This window comes from Lycium ferocissimum, chromosome 11, assembly GCF_029784015.1.
Source record: "Lycium ferocissimum isolate CSIRO_LF1 chromosome 11, AGI_CSIRO_Lferr_CH_V1, whole genome shotgun sequence".
Taxonomy (NCBI): domain Eukaryota; kingdom Viridiplantae; phylum Streptophyta; class Magnoliopsida; order Solanales; family Solanaceae; genus Lycium; species Lycium ferocissimum.
This window is the reverse complement of record NC_081352.1, coordinates 37,136,704-37,153,965: the sequence shown is the minus strand read 5'-3', so window position 1 is coordinate 37,153,965 and position 17,262 is coordinate 37,136,704. Positions and strand designations below refer to the sequence as shown.

The window sequence follows — 17,262 nt, the reverse complement described above, 5'->3', positions numbered from 1 at the left end:
AATGCAATCCGCCTATTTGACACCCTACTCGTAAATACCAATAGTTTTAAAGAAATATTTCTTATTTTCTCAAAATGTAGTGGTTACATTACTCCTTTAATGTAATTTTGTTTGCCAAATGGATTATGAGAAGTGATTATTCAGATCTCAATCAATTGTAGGAATGAAATATGAAAAGCATCATTGATAGAAATGCTATTCTGAAATTTAGAAAGTGTATGGGGGACTGGAAAGTAATTATAATGTCAAGTGGTTATAGTTGCATTATATAATGGAGAAAATTGGGAAATATTGAATACCTTTATAATTTCGAAAAAAAAAAAATGATCTTGCCTTTTGAATAAAAGTAGCAACAAGTCAAACATAACGACAAGAAGGAAAGAAACAAAGTTTGATACACACTTCATTTCCTTTTTACTTCTATTCAAGTATGAATTTAACTGTAAAAGAAATAGTTAGATTGTAGATTTGAGATTTTTTTTTTTTTTTTTTTTTTTTTTTTTGTGTTTTCATTTTAGGAAAAAAGGAAATAGGTTTAAACAAATTGAAAAAGAGGGAGTAGTTAGATTGTAGGTTTGAGTTTTTTTTTTTTTTTTTCATTTTGATTTCGAGGGTTGGCTTGTAGGTTTGGTAAAAAGAGAAAAAGCGAAAAAATGGTGCTCCTTTACGTCCATTTTAATTGTTATTATGTTTTCCTTTTAAACGTTTCTTAAAAGATATTAACTGAAACATACTTTGACTAAATTTTCCTTATTCTTCAATCTCAGTTTTCCTCACACTCACCGCCAATCTAGTTTACTAAATTAAAATATAGGGAAAGATAATTAATTCTATCTTGAATTTTTTCCTAAAATGACAAATATTTTAGTAACTATGATAACTAAAAAGAAAATACTATTTTTATTAATCTGTTCCTAAAATAATGGAACTATTTACTTATTACTAGGTTGTTTAAAAAATTAATGTATTTAAAATTACAAATTTTAAAAAGTATTTTTATTCTTTCTTATACTTTGTGTTTAGTCAAGTTACATTAAACTGAAGGAATAAATAAAAGAAATTTCTTTTTATATATATTAAGTCAATATTTTACTACTCTCGAAGTCTCAACACCCCACCCATACATCTCTTTCATTGCAATTTGCAACCTTCACGTCGTTGTCTTTTTCCCCTTCAAACATTATCTTCATCAATTAGAGAAAATGAAAACAACGGTACCTTATTTTCATCGGTACCTTATGTTTGAGGCTAAGGTCAAACTAGTCCCTTAAGTATGTATTGAACAATTCTCGTCCTACGGTTTGGGTTATGGGGGAGTGTGGGGTGGGGGGAGTTAGTGGGACCTCACATATAGGGTACATTTTTGTAGTGTCTCCCATTTTTTATTTAATTCTATAGTCTACCGCAGCTTTTTGAGATGTAATTTCTGCTATATTTTTAATATCTTTTTCCTATCTACAGTTTTTTCTGTACTGCATATTTTAGGATTTGATTGGACTTTCTTGGTGTTATTGTTAAAACTTCTTTTTTCATTGTTCCCGGCAAATCTAATAGACAAAGTTTGATAAATGTTTGAGGGGGACTTAAAGTATTAATTTTTAGCAAACTTAAGGGACCAAAGTTGTCCAGTGTATACTTAAGACTATTTTGAATCTACCCTCAAACATAAGGGATCATTTTTGTCATTTCTCTCATTAATTAATTAATTACTACTATCTTTCTTCAAGAATCACTCTTTATATTTTGAACCAAAACTGGTTTCTTCTTGAGCCTCTTCTATTCCTCCCTGTTTGAACTTTTGTTGTGTCACTATATCTTTAATTTGGATAATTTAGTGTGAGAAAAATGTTGAGGTTGATAACAGGAAGACCAGGTCCAAGTGGATTTGGATCAGCTTCTACTGCTGAGCAGGTCACTCATGGCATTGATGGCGCCAATCTCACAGCCATTGTTACAGGTTTTTTTACTTCATATTTAGTCCTACTAGTCTCTCGGCACGCGCGTTGTGCGTATACCCTTTTTCTAAGATTACAAAAGCTTTGAGAACATCACATAAAAACATGTTGGATTTGAGAGATCCAACATCTTATTGCATACTTCTCTAATAAATCAAAGAACTTAAAGAAATATTTGACACGATGGAAGAATCCATTAAATATTTAGTTGTTTTTCTATCCATGAAGAAATTACTAAAAAGAAATGCCTTATTTTTTTTTTCCAAAATTGAGAATTTTCTAATTGGTCAATTATCTTCATGTATTTACATCTACATTGATACATATACCAGAGAAGAAGCGATACAATAACATAATCATATATAGAGAAGATTGGGGCAATTTTATTCCAATAACATAATCATATATAGAGAAGATTGGGGCAATTATATTAGGAATAACTCAAGTAGAAGTAGTGGATGAGAAGGTGGGGAAGATTATGGGGTTGTGGGAGATGAATGAGGAGGTAGTGGATGGGTGGTGTTACTACACTTAATGGTGGAATTACACCTAGTAGTTATGGACATCCACAACTAACTAATATTAATATTTACAACACTCCCCCTTAGATGTCTATTGATAGATAGTATGCCTCGTTAAAACCTTACTAGGAAAAACCCCTTGGGAAAAAGATCCTAATGAAGGAAAAAGAGTATATATATCTCTCGATGTCGTATATGCATACATCAAATCAAATACTCGAAAATTTGAATTTTGTCAACAAATGATGAAATATCGAAGGAACATCATTTTTAAGCAACTGTATTTATATGCTATGAAATATGGCCCAGATATCATCTAGAATTCTGCAAATCAAATTTAGACTAAATAAAATGTTGGAAAAATATAAAGACTAATAAATATATGTACAACCTTAGATATCATTGCTCTGTATACAGCTTCTCCCGCCTCATGAATTTTCCTTGACTTCAAGCTTCGCCTTAGCTAATTCTAACTCCATCCCATTTTGTGAAGCAAAGCTTATTCCCCTCCGCTTCTTTCCTCTCATGAAATAACAACTTTATAATGCAGAGAAGTGCATCTGTTGGTTTTCTTGGACTGATGAGATAATTCATTAACATGATTGCCGTTATAATTTGTTTGAATAATAATAGCTCTACTCATTACACTTTGAAAGGTTACAATTTTTAATATAATAAAAGCTAAACATCATTAGTATCCATTACTCAAAAGAAATAAATTGCTTTAATTATATAAGCTTAGTGCTTAGATACATTGTACTAGAGAAAATCAAAAGCTGATGTCTCACGTTTGATTTTTTTATTTTACTTTTTATTAGCATGTATATTTACATTTTTATACAAAGATGTTTTTGGAATTGTAGTTGATTCAAGGAAAAAAATGACTTTAAGTTTTATATGGATGTTCTTATATGATTGAGCACCCCCTTTTTATGGCAGATATAATTTAAACAATGGATAAATATTTGACACAAAGACACAAAGAAGTGATATTAAATGGCAATATATTATGCATTTTATCAATACATAAAATATGAAAAGATTGTGAAACGATGACTTTAATAGCTAGTGGAAGCTCAAGGGAGCAATCAGATTACCGTGGAATTCAATCATAGAAAATGAATAGAAATTTTTTCTGATTTGATTCAATGCAGTTTAAAATTCATTACTGCTCTTGAAAAGTTTGATTCAACTTTCATGTAATTGAAATATTACTTCTTAATATTTAATGAATTAGATAATTTTATTGCATTTTGTTATACAAGAGGGGCAAAATTGTAATCTAACTTTGAAGGTAGGAGCTTCTCACTTTTAGTAAAATATGATTCATAAAGCTGCTTCCATAAAAATTTAAGTTATATATGTATATAGATAGTGTGTAGATTTAGAAATTTCGTTAAGAGTGTTCAGTTGACTTCCCTTCGGTATATGTAGCTCTGCCACTGGTTATGATAAGTGGCGAAGCTAGAAGGGGATTCAAGATATAAAAAAGGTAAACACGTGAATTGACAAGTCGCGAGGATTCAACATGCGTGTTATTTTCCAACGAAAGGTGTTTTGATGAACCTCGGCCTTGCGTCCCCCTAACTCCACCCTTGGTTATGGTAATTTAACTACTTGTACACACAGATAGTGCAAATATTTTTTATATTATTGTTTTGTTTAGTATGCCGCTACTGACATGAAATGAGCTTAAATGAAAGTAGAGATTCATATAGCTAAAGCGTAGTTGTTGTTGTAGTGCAATTTAACTTGTATTATGTTGTTTGTCATATTCGTCACATAATTAATTCTACTTATTATGAGCAGTTATTGTAATTATCTTTTAGTTGACTTTGCTGTAATTTTTAACTTGTTCACTTTTTAGTTCATAGTGAATGAACCGTTGGTTGAAGGAAAAATATCCCCACCGATCCCTATTACGTACTAAATCATGGGCAGCCTCGAAGTTGTTTATTGGACAAATTGAGTTTATCGTAACGATACCTTTCACACTACTCGGCTAGCTAGCTTTGTTATCCAAACACTCATCCTGACCAATCTAGCATCTTTGACTCTTCTTATTGAAGGGTCCTCAATTTAGGTATATGTCACTCTTCCGTGTATCTCTATCTTGTTTATTAGAAAAAGTTTCTATATTTGACTAGTTTTAGATAAAATATTAGTATTAATATGAAGTTCTTAGGAAAACAATTTGGGCAATTCGCAGGAATGCCCTTTTTTTGGGGTGTTCTTTAATTTTTGGCCATTAAATTGGTGGTCTTTAATTTTTGCCCTTCGTTAGAATCTCTTGGTTTTGGGTTCGAATCCCCGCTCAGTCAAAAACTTAAAAAAAATTCGCAAGGTAGAGTTTGTATTCTTCAAGCAGAGATTTGCCTGCAAAACTCTGTCTTACCTTCAGGCAGAGTTTGACTCTGCCTGATCAAGTAGAGTTTTGACTTAAGGCGGAGTTTTGACTTATACCTGAAAGCAAAACTCTGCCTTAAGGCCTAACTTTGCTACAAAACTCCGCCTTGTGAAATTATCTTCTTTTTTTTTTTTTTTAGGCGAAAGAGACAAAAATTAAAGATCACCAATTTGAGAGGGAAAAATTAAAGACCCAATGCATTTGAAGAGCACTCCGCACAAAAAAAAATGAAAGGGTATTGAGGATTGTTGATATTGGGCCACAGATTTTGAACATTTTGGGATGGAAAATCAAGGAAATACTTCCAATTAAAAAAGGTTGCTTGTCTTCTAACGTGAAGCAGTATTTCAATAATAAAGGTTTCATAGATCTAGATCGATATCCTTTATGTTTCCAATCGTCAATAAAAGATTTATTTATGTTTTTAATAATAAACGTTTAGTAAATCTATATATTCTTTATGTTTTCAATAATAAAAGTTTAGTAGATCTATATATTCTTTATGTTTTCAATAATATAAAAAATTAACTACTCTAGATCTGGAGTGTTAATGTTCTCGGTTGTTGTCGAACAATAGAGGGAATAGAAGCTAAATACTTACTCTCAGATTTTTTATCAAACTAAGTAATATGATTTTAGTAGTAAAATATAAAGTAAAAATATATATTACTTATTTAGTGATAAAAATATCTATGGAAGACAATGTCTTGCATTCATTAATTTGTGTAATCATAATATTCCGGGGAAAAAAATCCGAAAAGGAGTATATTCTGTTGCTTAAGGACTTCTTAAAAGAAACAAATGGTTCGGTTTATCACATGGAAACTAATGTTTTTTTTTTTCCTTTTAATTTTATATGAACATTTATAAAAAAAAATGTTTTTTTCCTTTAAATTTTATTTGAACTTTATAACAATGTTTTTTTATATTCTGTTGCTTAAGGACTTCTTAAAAGAAACAAACGGTTCGATTTATCACATGGAAACTTTTTTTTTCCTTTTAATTTTATATGGACATTTATAAAAAATGTTTTTTTCCTTTAAATTTTATTTGAACTTTATAACAGTGTTTTTTTTTTCCTTTTAAATTTTATTTGAACTTTATAACAATGTTTTTTTTCCTTTAAATTTTATTTGAACTTTAAAACAATGTTTTTTTTTTCCTTTAAATTTTATATGAACATTTATAATCACCGGACAGGAAGAAAAATAATTATGAATCTTTTTGTGAAATCCGTTTTGCATGTTATATATAGAAAATGTTTTGTCCAATTTTGTCACCTCCATATAATTGATAAAATTTGGCTGAACCTAATGGAGTTGCATAGTGGAACTCTGAACATTTTAAACAGACAATCCAGTTTCTCTTTGTTCTGTGGAGGAAAGTCAGGCAATCTGATGCTAAATAGTAAATACTTCAAAATCTGCTTCTAACAAACCTGATAATCTAATTAACCAATATGGACAGCCCAACGCACGAAGTATCCCGTGTTCAAAAAGGTCTAAGGAAAGGGCGCACCCCAAGAGGGTGTGATATAGGCAGCTCACCCGGAATCAAGCATCAGTGACTAATTCCATGGCTCGAACGCGTGATCTATAGGTCGCATGAAAATAATTTTACTGTTGTTCTAACGCTCCTGTTCATGCTGTACATGGTTATTGTATAGTTTTTACCAGACTTTTGGTAATTTCAAGTGAACTTTTTTACAATGATGCATTTGTGACGTACAGGAGGTGCAAGTGGAGTTGGTTTGGAAACTGCAAGAGTTTTAGCAATGAGGAATGTTCATGTCATTATTGCAGCAAGAAATATGGAGGCTGCAAATGAAGCAAAACAACTTATTCTCAAGGACAATAAAACTGCTCGTGTCGATATTGAGAAACTTGACCTGAGCTCAATTAGATCTGTCAAGGCATTTGCTGATAACTTCAAATCACTTAACCTTCCTCTCAACATCTTAATGTAATTGCTTGATCTCTATGTTTCTCCAATATGCCTTTTGGTTGAGTTTTAGTTAAAAACAGAACATGTTTGCCTAATGAGAATTTGCAAACCAGAAATAATGCAGGTGTCATGTTCTGTCCATTTCAGCTTTCAGAGGATGGTATAGAGATGCAATTCGCGACAAATCATCTAGGTATACACTGACAAACTATTTTATAGTTGTTTTTGTACGCTGTTTATCTCAAAATGCACCTTTTGGTAGCTGTATTACAGCCCGCTTGGTTTAGCTGAATTTAAGTAGCATTTAAGCAACAACTTTTAAGTGCTGCAGCTGAATTTATGAATAAGCAGTTACGTGTTTGAGTAGAAGTATTGGGTCTGTTTGGGTAGAATTAGCAACACCTTTTATGTTGTTTTCTTTGGTTTTTCAGGTCACTTCTACTTGACTAATCTACTGCTAGACAAAATGAAGGAAACAGCAAAAACTACTGGTGTTCAGGGTATGATTGTGAACTTGTCATCGCTAGCTCACCTTTTCACTTATAAAGAAGGAATACAATTTGACAAAATCAATGACAAGAGCAGGTATACACTAGTATACTCAATTTCTATAAAACCGTGACTACTCGTTCTAATTTTCTCCCATCTGTTGTTTCTTCGAACCAGTTATCACGACAAAAAAGCATATAGTCAATCCAAGTTAGCCAACATTTTACATGCCAATGAGCTTTCTCGCCGCTTACAGGTACTTCACTAAATTTTCTCTTACTGTAAGATGCCAGTAGGATCTGTTTTCATCACGACCTAAACTGGTTGAAGCGTGTGAACTGTCTCATTTACAAGCTTAAACCGTTTGTTCTGTCAGTCTTCAGTATGCTCCGTCACATGCTAGTGTCTAAGCAAGTAGAAATTCTTTTGACTATAGGTCATGAGACTCAGAATTCAAAATATTTGTCGATTTTAATACCATGTTTAATTGTGAAAATCTTCTAATCTACATGTTTAAACTGTTGATGCGACACTAATGTAATCCTGATGCAACGCTAATGTAATCTTCTCCTAAAATGCAGGAAGAGGGAGCAAATATAACTGTCAACTCAGTGCATCCAGGTTTAATAATGACAAATCTCATGAGACATTCTGCCCTTATGATGAGTATGTATTGTATATTACTCTCTACGAAAAGATTAGTTTGAGGACACCTGTTTTTCTGGAGCTTTACTTGGATTTTCTCTGACAGATATCATAAGGGCTTTCTCTAGTTTCCTATGGAAGAGTGTCCCTCAGGTAAATGGGTAAATTCCTGGCAAGAAATAGAATGCACATAGTAGTCATATTCCCACGGCCACATTAGTTTTTTTTTTTATAATCAAGATATCTTCGAGGGCTAGTGGCACACAGTTTGAAGCTCATGGATAATAGCCATTCTCCACTAAAGAAAAAACTTTTATCTGTAACAGAATTCACCCCCGTGACATGCGCCTAACCACACATCACGTGTTGCGTTCTTACAACTTGACCGGAGATCTGAGGACTCTGCTCTTCTTTTTTCCCCTCTTTTTAGCTTAGTTGCCTCGAAATTTCCCTGTAGAACTATATTACAATTATGCAGAGGATTACATACTTCAGGGAATAGGAGTTATTGGCACCAATTGATCAAGACATTTTGTACAGAACATTATTGGCTTCCTAACTATGCCTTTAAAGGACATTCAGAAATTAAAGAAGCACCTTTCTTCTGGATAGGTTCAAAAATCGGTGCATTGCCTCTGGAATCTTGTATTCGAGAATTTAGAGCATTAGATATTTCTGGCTAAGCGAGTATGATTTCAAAGTTATCCAAACATCTGCAGACTGCATGAACTTTTGATGCAACTTAAAATGAAATTTCTTCTAGCAAAACTAAGATATAATTTTTGTGGATAAAGGTACAAAGGGCAGGGACGTAGTCAATGCGAGCTGATGACTCGCGCTTATTAGCAACTCCTTGTTGGAGACCAACAAATACAATGATATATACCCATCATAATGAAATCTCAAAGATTACCCTGGCTTGTCTGCCAAGACTATAAACTCAGTTGAATACATCAGTTTGGAGCACGTGCCGCAGAACATCTAAGGGCATCACTGACTTACTATTATCTCATATTTCCGCGGCCTAAAATGTTGTAGTCCCTTTAAGAAGCAGACTTAAGATATCATATCTCTAGAAAATTAGAATTAAGGTTCAATACCAATGAACGTCTAGGCAATCTTACTTTGATAATTATGTTGCCTCACATTAGATTATGAAGGGAAAATACTACTAATAGGTATTGAAAATGATTCTATTTTACAGGGGGCAGCTACAACTTGCTATGTTGCTCTGCATCCAGGCCTGAAGGGGGTCACTGGAAAGTTCTTCAACGATTGCAACGAGTACGAGCCAAGCAAGCTAGCACTAGACGATGCTTTAACACGTAAGCTTTGGGATTTCAGCAACAACTTGATCAATGCAGCTCTAAAGACTTGAGCAGCTCTAAAGACTTGATTAGTTAAGTGCAGTTCCTCATAAACTAAGCCTGGAAAGAAGATGTTATTTCATTCATATTTATTGAAACTGTTATAGAAATGTGTTTGAGTTGAGATTTTCTTGTTCTGCTTCTAGTCTGTGGCCTTGTCTATATGTCTTTTATTACAGGACACTTACCTAGCCAACAGTTAGATCCGACTCTACCCAAACTTTTTTTGTTCTCCCCAACATTCTCCACTTATTCGACTATTGTTGAGCAGTTTTTGGATATCAAGCGTACCTCCCCAGAAGTTAATTTTAATGTGGCTGATTCCCCTCTTTTGCAATCAGCTTCGCTACAACATTCTTGCTCTAGCTCTTCCCAAAGGAAAAAAGATATTTACGAGTTGTTTCCTGAATCCAAAAGAGAGTACTTGGGTTCTCGCAATAACTCAAAAGTGTAGCATGCCATAATCTAACTAGGGTTCGCGCGGTCGAATTGGAAAAGAGGAATTCTACTGACCAGAATTTTTGGTTCAATATATAAGAAATATATTCGTATATACATATATATTTTTTAAAAAAGATTAAATATAAGGCCTATGTTTTGGACTGGTTTTGGTTATCAGCCACCGTAAATAAATCTGCATGGGATAACTTTGTCAATGTTTTATGGTAGGCAAATTCTAATTGTGTGTTAACCTATCACATTAGCTCCTAGGTGATTCTTATGTTTGTCGTAGAAATATTCAATGTCTTAAAGAAATAATTTGTAATTTCTCAAAATGTAGTGGTTAAATTACTCCTTTTATGAAATGGATCAGATAACCAATGGATGTGAGAAAGGAGGAGTAAACATAATCTGGAGTCAATCATTGTAACAATGATAAACATAATCTGGAGTCAATCATTGTAACAATGATCAGCATCTTAAACGGGAATTCTTTCCTTTCTTTCCTCCTACGCTTAGCTAGTTAAAACAAAGATGGCAAATATTCATTTTCTTCTTGAAGGTGGTAGGAAGCTACTTCTCCTTTATTAGTTTTTGAGTGTATCACTATGAATTTTAAAAAAACTTTATGGATAAAATAGTCAAAATCAGGAGAGAAGCTGACGAGAAATTTTGCTATATCAATAGGAAAAAACAAATCTATTTTCATATTATAAATCGTCGAATAACCTTGAGATAAGAGGAGATTCTAATATCACTATAAAGAAGGTTCAAAATTTTATTTTAGGTCATATGTACAAATCTCATCTATTACCTTCTTCCGATTTGTTTGAATCCCCTTGTTGAAATTTCTAATCCACCACTGGTCACCATGACAACAATATAGTTGCGGAAATTGAAGAAATATGAACAGTCGATATGACCCGCCGAATGATCCTACAATCAAAAGTTTAAACTTTTTTTTTCTTAAACTCTGTACCAAACATTGTCACACAAATGGGAACGGTGGAAGTAATAAAGTGGCACGAATCAACTATAAGGTGAGAAAGAAACAAAATGTGTGAACACATGAGCATGCGTTTGTTAGGGTACGCTTGGAACTCACATCAAAATTAGTTTGACCTGTTTATTGACCAAGTAATTACTTAGTCGTGATTGATTTGACTGTAATGGAAGGAACGTAATAGCCTACAAATCCTTAAATTTACTATGTAGTGTAATTAACTGCACCTAGCAAGTGACCAGGATATGCCCTTGGTGAAAATTCCTTCCTTTTAGCTTGTGCATTTGCAGATAGTTCATAGTTTTGCTAGATTTATCGCAAATGTAGCTTGGTTTTTGCAGATTTTTAGCATATGCATTAGATCTATTTTAATTGTTTAAGACAATTCGAAAAATGGAATGAACTGGTTGGTCAATTTTCACCAAACACTAAAGCAGCCTTGGATTCGTTGCATTTAGAAAATTGTTTAATCAAAAGATGAATAAAAAAATTGGATATTAATTATACCGAGGCATTTTGGACTCACTGGCTCACTATTTGATTTCATTACTTCAAGAAAAGTCAACTACAGCTTTTCAATCTTTCACATCAAATTTCTTTCTCAGTTTTCTTCAATTGATTCCATTTTTGGACATTTTACAAATTCAGCCAAAAAAGAATATTTGTTTGGCTTACATGATCAGCTGAGAGCAAACAGAAAAATCATCTGAATCCAGGTTAGTACATAAACATTAGTACCGACAAACGCAGATCTAAGATTTAAACTTAATGGGTTCAACTTTTAACATTTTCGGCATTGAACTCGTTGTACTGTTAATATTATGAGTTCAAATCTACAATTTGTTGAGATTTTAGTAGATTTAGACACACACATATATATATACACTTCGTGTTGAACGTCATGGATTCAGATGGACCCATAACCAAAAGGCTACATCCCCCTCTGAGTACTTGCGTATTTTCCTTTTCATCAGTATGCTATGATTTATCAACTTTTTTTTTTAGAATGTACATTGTAATGTTAAAGGAAAGGTGAAATTAGTGAATAAATATTTACCTAGTTGTCAAAGATATAAATAGCACCCAATGGTGTGGCCTAGTAGTCACTACTCAATGAAGTGGAGGAGAATCATGAGTTTCAGGTTCAAATTCTACTGATAAAAATCCTAGATTTTTTTTTCCATCTGCCTAAGCCTTAGTTGTTATCTTCTCTGAAATATGTTTCAATATACTATTCTGACTTGGAAGCAAGATCTTCACCCGGCTTAACCACTAAGAACAATCTTATTCATAAGAGTACAAAAATTGGATGGCGTGTTAATTAGTTAACCCGAACGGAGTCACGAGCCATTGAAACGCTCCATACCTCGTTACGCACGTGGTCTCGGGCTCATCTCCTTCGGCTATGTGCACTTGGTAATACCCGATATCTGTGTTGGTGGGAGGTGTTTTAAAAGGCGTTTTCGGGGCGAGTCCCGGGGCGAGCCCTGGGGCGGGGCGTACCAAAAATGCCCCGGGGCGATGGGTCGGGGCGAAAGTCTCCAAAGGCGTACGCCCAGCAATTCGGGGCGTACGCCCAGGCGTTTGGGGCGAGTTTTTTTTGTTGGGGCGTGTTGGGGCGTAAGCCCAGAAAACTTCTTCGAACTAAAACGAAATTTGTTAAATAAGTCCTTAATATAATGCCCAAATTCTCAAAAGTCAACATGTAATTACTCAAATGTTTTGAAACATTAAATTTAAAAGTCAAGACCTTTTTTTATTGCTAGAATGCCTAATATATATATATTCTTTTCCAATTATTTATCTTGTCTTCTACTATCTCAAAAAAGTAACTATATCACTTGTACTTGTAAGTAGCGTATAATAGATTGTTCTAATTAGTTTTTTTGTGAGAGTGGAGCATATATATATATATATATATGTATTCTTTTTCAATTATTTATCTTGTCTTCTACTATTTCAAAAAAGTAACGAGCAGTCACTTGTACTTGTAAGTAGCGTATAATAGATTGTTCTAATTAGTTTTTTTTTTTTTTTGGGGGGGGGGGGGGGGGGGGGTGGAGCATATATATATATATATATATATATCACTTATTTATAATTTTCTTCAATTTTTTACGCTATTTCACCTATTTAAAAATATTTATTATAATTATATCATTTTATAAAATACTAAAAATTAAAACCCCATGGGGCGTCGAGGCTTACGCCTCACCGAGGCGAGAGATTACGCCTCGCAAGGTGGAATGCAAGGCCGACCTGGCCATTTAAAAAAAAAAAAAAAAAAAAAAGATACTAATAAATAACAGAATATTGAATTTTGCTGTATCTAGTCTCTCTTCTCCTTTTAACTATATTTGTGCAAGCATATTCATGATTGTTTTCAGGTAGCTGGCCTGAAATCTTTCTACTTGCAGGACTTTGTGTTTAAAGCTTCTGCTTAAAATCAGCAGAAGATAGCGGCAAGGACAAAGGGATGGCCTACAGTATTGTTGATGATCTCTTGAAATGTCTGGAATATTGTGTAGACAGTCATGAAGTCTCGCCTTCTGAGATGGATGATCAAATCCAGACCCTTAAAATGGATTTAAGGCTTCTGAGGACTTTCCTTATGTGTTCAGCTTGTCGGTACGTTGAGGATAGCGAATCAAAAAGTGTGTTGATGCATGTGGAAGGTCTGGTGCGAAATGCGGAATCAGATTTTCAATCTCTCTATACTAAGAGTATAAATGGAAACATGCCTACTAGCATGGCTCAACTGGTTACCAATGCCATGGAAAAGGTTAATATTTTGAAAGCAGAAATTACACAGGTCTATGCAACTGTTTTGATCTCAAATTTTTCTCATTCACTTTTTTGTGACAAATTTGTTGTGGAATTCACTGATTGTGTACTGGAAAATTTAAAGGATTTAAGGGAATGTATCGCAGCTTATTTTCCTATGAATGGGGAAATTATAACTCTTGAAACAAAGCTAATATTCCTGAAGAATTTCTTAAGGTTTGTAGCGAAGCTGTCCGTTGAAAATGAGAAATTTCAAGATCTTTTGGCTCATGCATCGGATGTGATCAGTGATGCAGCACATCTATCTTATAGGTGTTTTATTGGCAATGCAAGTGAACCAGCTGAATGCGGAACTAATAATGATGCCATTTCCTCTTTGGTTCGACGAATCATTCCTATCAACTGTGATGTCATTCATTATTATATTCCCTGTCAGAAGAACACTTTAGCAGTGGAAGAACTTGATGCTGGTTTTCTTGATTTTCTCCTGGACACTCTTGCAGAGCTAGTAAACTATTTTTCAAACTATAATATCAATGGCCTTGTTGAAGACTTGATGTTTCTGAAAAATTATCTCTCAGATCTTCCGGAGCAGTATCCTGAGTTGGTAAAGTTGATACTGATACATATTGCATCAATCGCCCGTAATATTACTCCCTCGATTTTCTTCCTTTACACAGATGGTGTGGATGAAGAAGTTGCTAGACATAGTACCGGACGCCTTACGTTTTTGCAGGAAGAAATCACGCTTATCAAGGCAGAGGTGCATCTCATGGATCTTCCGGGACCTAAGTGGATGGCTACTTTGAAGGAACGAATTCAAATTCTTTATGAGGAAGTGGTGTTTCTGCAAGCTCTCCTTAATGCACCAGACGACTGCCGTTCTCTTGGAAGTGAACTAAATGTTTTGTTCACACAAGGGCGGGCTACAGTGAAGATGGTCGGATCACTTATTATGTCACTCAGTAATAAGGAATCGAATGAAGACATGCTGAACAAAATGGAGTTAGCCACTTCTGGTTTTCTAGAAAGAACTAGAATCATGAAGACATTGGCCAGAGATATTTTTGGAAGAGGTTCATTCAAGTTCCCCAAGACTAATGACCTAGGCTTTCTCAATTCCTTCTTAGGAAATCTGAAAGAACTCCTCCTCCATAAAGTTGATCTGGTTCCTTTCCCCAAACATCATATTGCAAGAGTGCATGACACATTAGAGTATCTGAAGAAGAACCTCTGGGATGTTATCAAGCAGAACAATGAGCTAAAGAATCTGAAGGCACGTGTTATGCAAGCGGCCTATGAGGCGGAATATGCTATTGACTCATTTTTGGTTATGGATCGGAACATCTGGTGTAGTGTGGTTGAGATGTCTGACATTGTAGAACAACTTAAGTTGGTCCAGGCAGAGTTGTTGACATATCTGCAACACCAAAATTTGAAACGGTTTGTGATGTTGGAGGGGTTTCCAGCTGTGTATCATCACGAACTAATGCTCAAACAATCGATGATGATGATTTAGTGGTGGGTTTCAATGACGTGGCAGAAAATATCATTGATGGCCTTACCAGAGGGATGACAGAGCGTGATGTAATTTCAATTGTTGGAATGCCTGGACTTGGCAAGACCACTCTTGCAAAAAAAGTGTTCAATGATGAAAAGGTTTCTAATTACTTTGACAAACGTGCATGGTGTTATGTTTCTGAAGTATATAAAAGGAAAGATTTGCTCTTGGAGATTTTATCCCAAGTTCTCGAGGATGCTGATGAAGCGACTAAAATGAAAGATGATGCAGATTTAGCTGAACTGTTGTATAGAAAGTTAAAGAGGAAGAGGTACCTAATTGTCGTAGACGATCTTTGGGATATCAAGGCTTGGGATGACTTGCAGAGGTCATTTCCAGATGATGATAATGGTAGTAGAATAATGATTACAACTCGACTGCAAGATTTGGCTTCACAAATTGAATCTGATACGAAGCCTGACAATCATCCCACTCCTCTTCGTTTTTTCACTGTTGAAGAAAGTTGGGAGTTATTACGTAAGAAGGTTTTTCCAACAGATTGCTGCCCAGAAAAACTAAAGGAACTAGGAATGCTAATTGCAAAAGGTTGTCTAGGACTTCCTCTTGTTGTTACTCTGGTAGCTGGGCTTCTGGCTAGAACAGAAAAGAAAGAGGTTTGGTGAAAGGAAGTCGCGGAGAGCATAAGTTCATATATTGTTGATGAGTGCAATCAGTGCACAATCATTTTGGAGTTGAGTTATAAGCATTTACCTGATCATTTAAAACCGTGCTTTCTCTATTTTGGTGAATTTCTAAAGCATCCCCTCATTCCTATCAAGAAATTGATATGGTTGTGGATTGCGGAAGGGTTTGTTCCACAAACATATGGAAAGAGCTTTGAGGATATAGCAGAGAACTACTTAAAGGACTTGATAGGAAGAAACCTAGTAATGGCTACCAGAAAGAGATCCAATGGCTCCGTGAAAGTCTGCCATGTTCATGATCTGCTGCGGGAATATTGCAAGAGAAAAGCTGAAGAAGAGAACTTTTTTGAGCTTATATGTAACAAGGATAAACGCACTTTCCGTGATGATTTAGATGATATTTTGGAGTCCATATACTCTCTATCTCCTGAAGAGCCACGTACTATACATACTCAACGTCGGCTGTGCATCTATTCTCAAAGGGAGAGTTTTGTCAAGTCTAGGTCCTCAGGACCACGGGTTCGCTCTTTGTTGTTCTTTGGCATTAATGACATATCCATGACAAAGCCGTATGATATCTCCCCTATATGTATTGGTTTTAGATTACTTAGGGTGTTGGATTTGGGATGCATTAATGTTGGAGATTCTTTTCCTGAAGATATTGAGCTAATGATCCAATTAAGGTACGTAGCTCTTCGGGGCACCATGAGGTCTGTCCCACGAACAATATCTAAACTCTTGTACCTTGAAACTTTTCTTCTCAAAGCCTTGAGAGGTGAAGTTTGTTTGCCATACACTATTTGGACACTTTCTAGACTGAGACATCTTCATGTGGAAGCACGTGCTACTTTTGGTTGGGATGGCTATAACGGATGGAACTTGATCCGACTAGAAAACATGCAAACCATTTCCACCCCTTCCCTTATCTATGACAAAGATCGTGCCATGGATCCTAATGAAGTAATGAGAAGGTTACCAAATCTTCGGAAATTGAGATGCATATCAATGGACTCGAAGGACTGCTATCACTTTCCATCACTGGAGTTTTTAAGTCAACTTGAATCACTCAAGATATTACACTATGGTCAGTCGCTCTCTTCATGTAAGTTCAACTTACCCTCGAATCTCAAAAGACTGACGTTGTCAAAGTTTCGGCTACCATGGAGCGAAATTTCAAGAATTGGTAGATTACCCCACCTTGAGGTCCTCAAGCTATTTTGCAGAGCCTTTGAGGGCGCGCAATGGGACATAAGAGACGGAGAGTTCCTGAAACTAAAATTCTTGAAGTTAGATTCTTTGGACATCGAAAGATGGAATTTCTCCTCTGACTGCTTAACTTCCCTTGAGCATCTTGTTCTGCGAAGTTGTAAGAAATTTGAGGAGTTCCCTTCATGCTTAGGCGATATTCCAGTGCTACGGAGTGTTGAGCTACATTGGTGCAGCAGCTCTGCTGTGAACTCAATTATCTCAATTCAGGAAGAGGTACTTGAGTATAGTGGAG

General features: G+C 34.9%; 3 protein-coding genes across 6 annotated transcripts; all 3 read left to right on the top strand.

Moving 5' to 3' along the window:
• Positions 1–1,699: 1,699 nt before the first annotated feature.
• On the top strand, positions 1,700–9,607 carry LOC132038591 (short-chain dehydrogenase TIC 32 B, chloroplastic-like). Of its 2 annotated transcripts, XM_059429245.1 has the most exons (9): positions 1,813–1,957; positions 3,911–4,559; positions 6,614–6,845; positions 6,941–7,020; positions 7,259–7,412; positions 7,494–7,572; positions 7,898–7,982; positions 8,068–8,114; positions 9,166–9,607. In XM_059429245.1, the coding sequence occupies exons 3-9, from the start codon at positions 6,658–6,660 to the stop codon at positions 9,337–9,339; spliced, it is 807 nt and encodes a 268-aa protein (XP_059285228.1). In that variant the 5' UTR covers positions 1,813–1,957; positions 3,911–4,559; positions 6,614–6,657; the 3' UTR covers positions 9,340–9,607. The 2 variants fall into 2 exon arrangements, with proteins under 2 accessions (XP_059285227.1, XP_059285228.1); XM_059429244.1 differs by lacking the exon at positions 3,911–4,559 and having other exon boundaries at positions 1,700–1,957.
• Positions 9,608–10,205: 598 nt separating this feature from the next.
• On the top strand, positions 10,206–15,075 carry LOC132038590 (putative late blight resistance protein homolog R1A-4). Of its 3 annotated transcripts, XM_059429243.1 has the most exons (3): positions 10,352–11,488; positions 13,190–14,163; positions 14,293–15,075. In XM_059429243.1, the coding sequence occupies exons 2-3, from the start codon at positions 13,249–13,251 to the stop codon at positions 15,073–15,075; spliced, it is 1,698 nt and encodes a 565-aa protein (XP_059285226.1). In that variant the 5' UTR covers positions 10,352–11,488; positions 13,190–13,248. The 3 variants fall into 3 exon arrangements, with proteins under 3 accessions (XP_059285225.1, XP_059285226.1, XP_059285224.1); XM_059429242.1 differs by lacking the exon at positions 10,352–11,488 and adding an exon at positions 10,206–10,334 and having other exon boundaries at positions 13,190–15,075; XM_059429241.1 differs by having other exon boundaries at positions 13,190–15,075.
• LOC132038593 (putative late blight resistance protein homolog R1A-3) lies at positions 14,992–15,753 on the top strand. The gene has a single exon (XM_059429248.1). The coding sequence runs from the start codon at positions 15,129–15,131 to the stop codon at positions 15,738–15,740; it is 612 nt and encodes a 203-aa protein (XP_059285231.1). The 5' UTR covers positions 14,992–15,128; the 3' UTR covers positions 15,741–15,753.
• Positions 15,754–17,262: the final 1,509 nt, after the last annotated feature.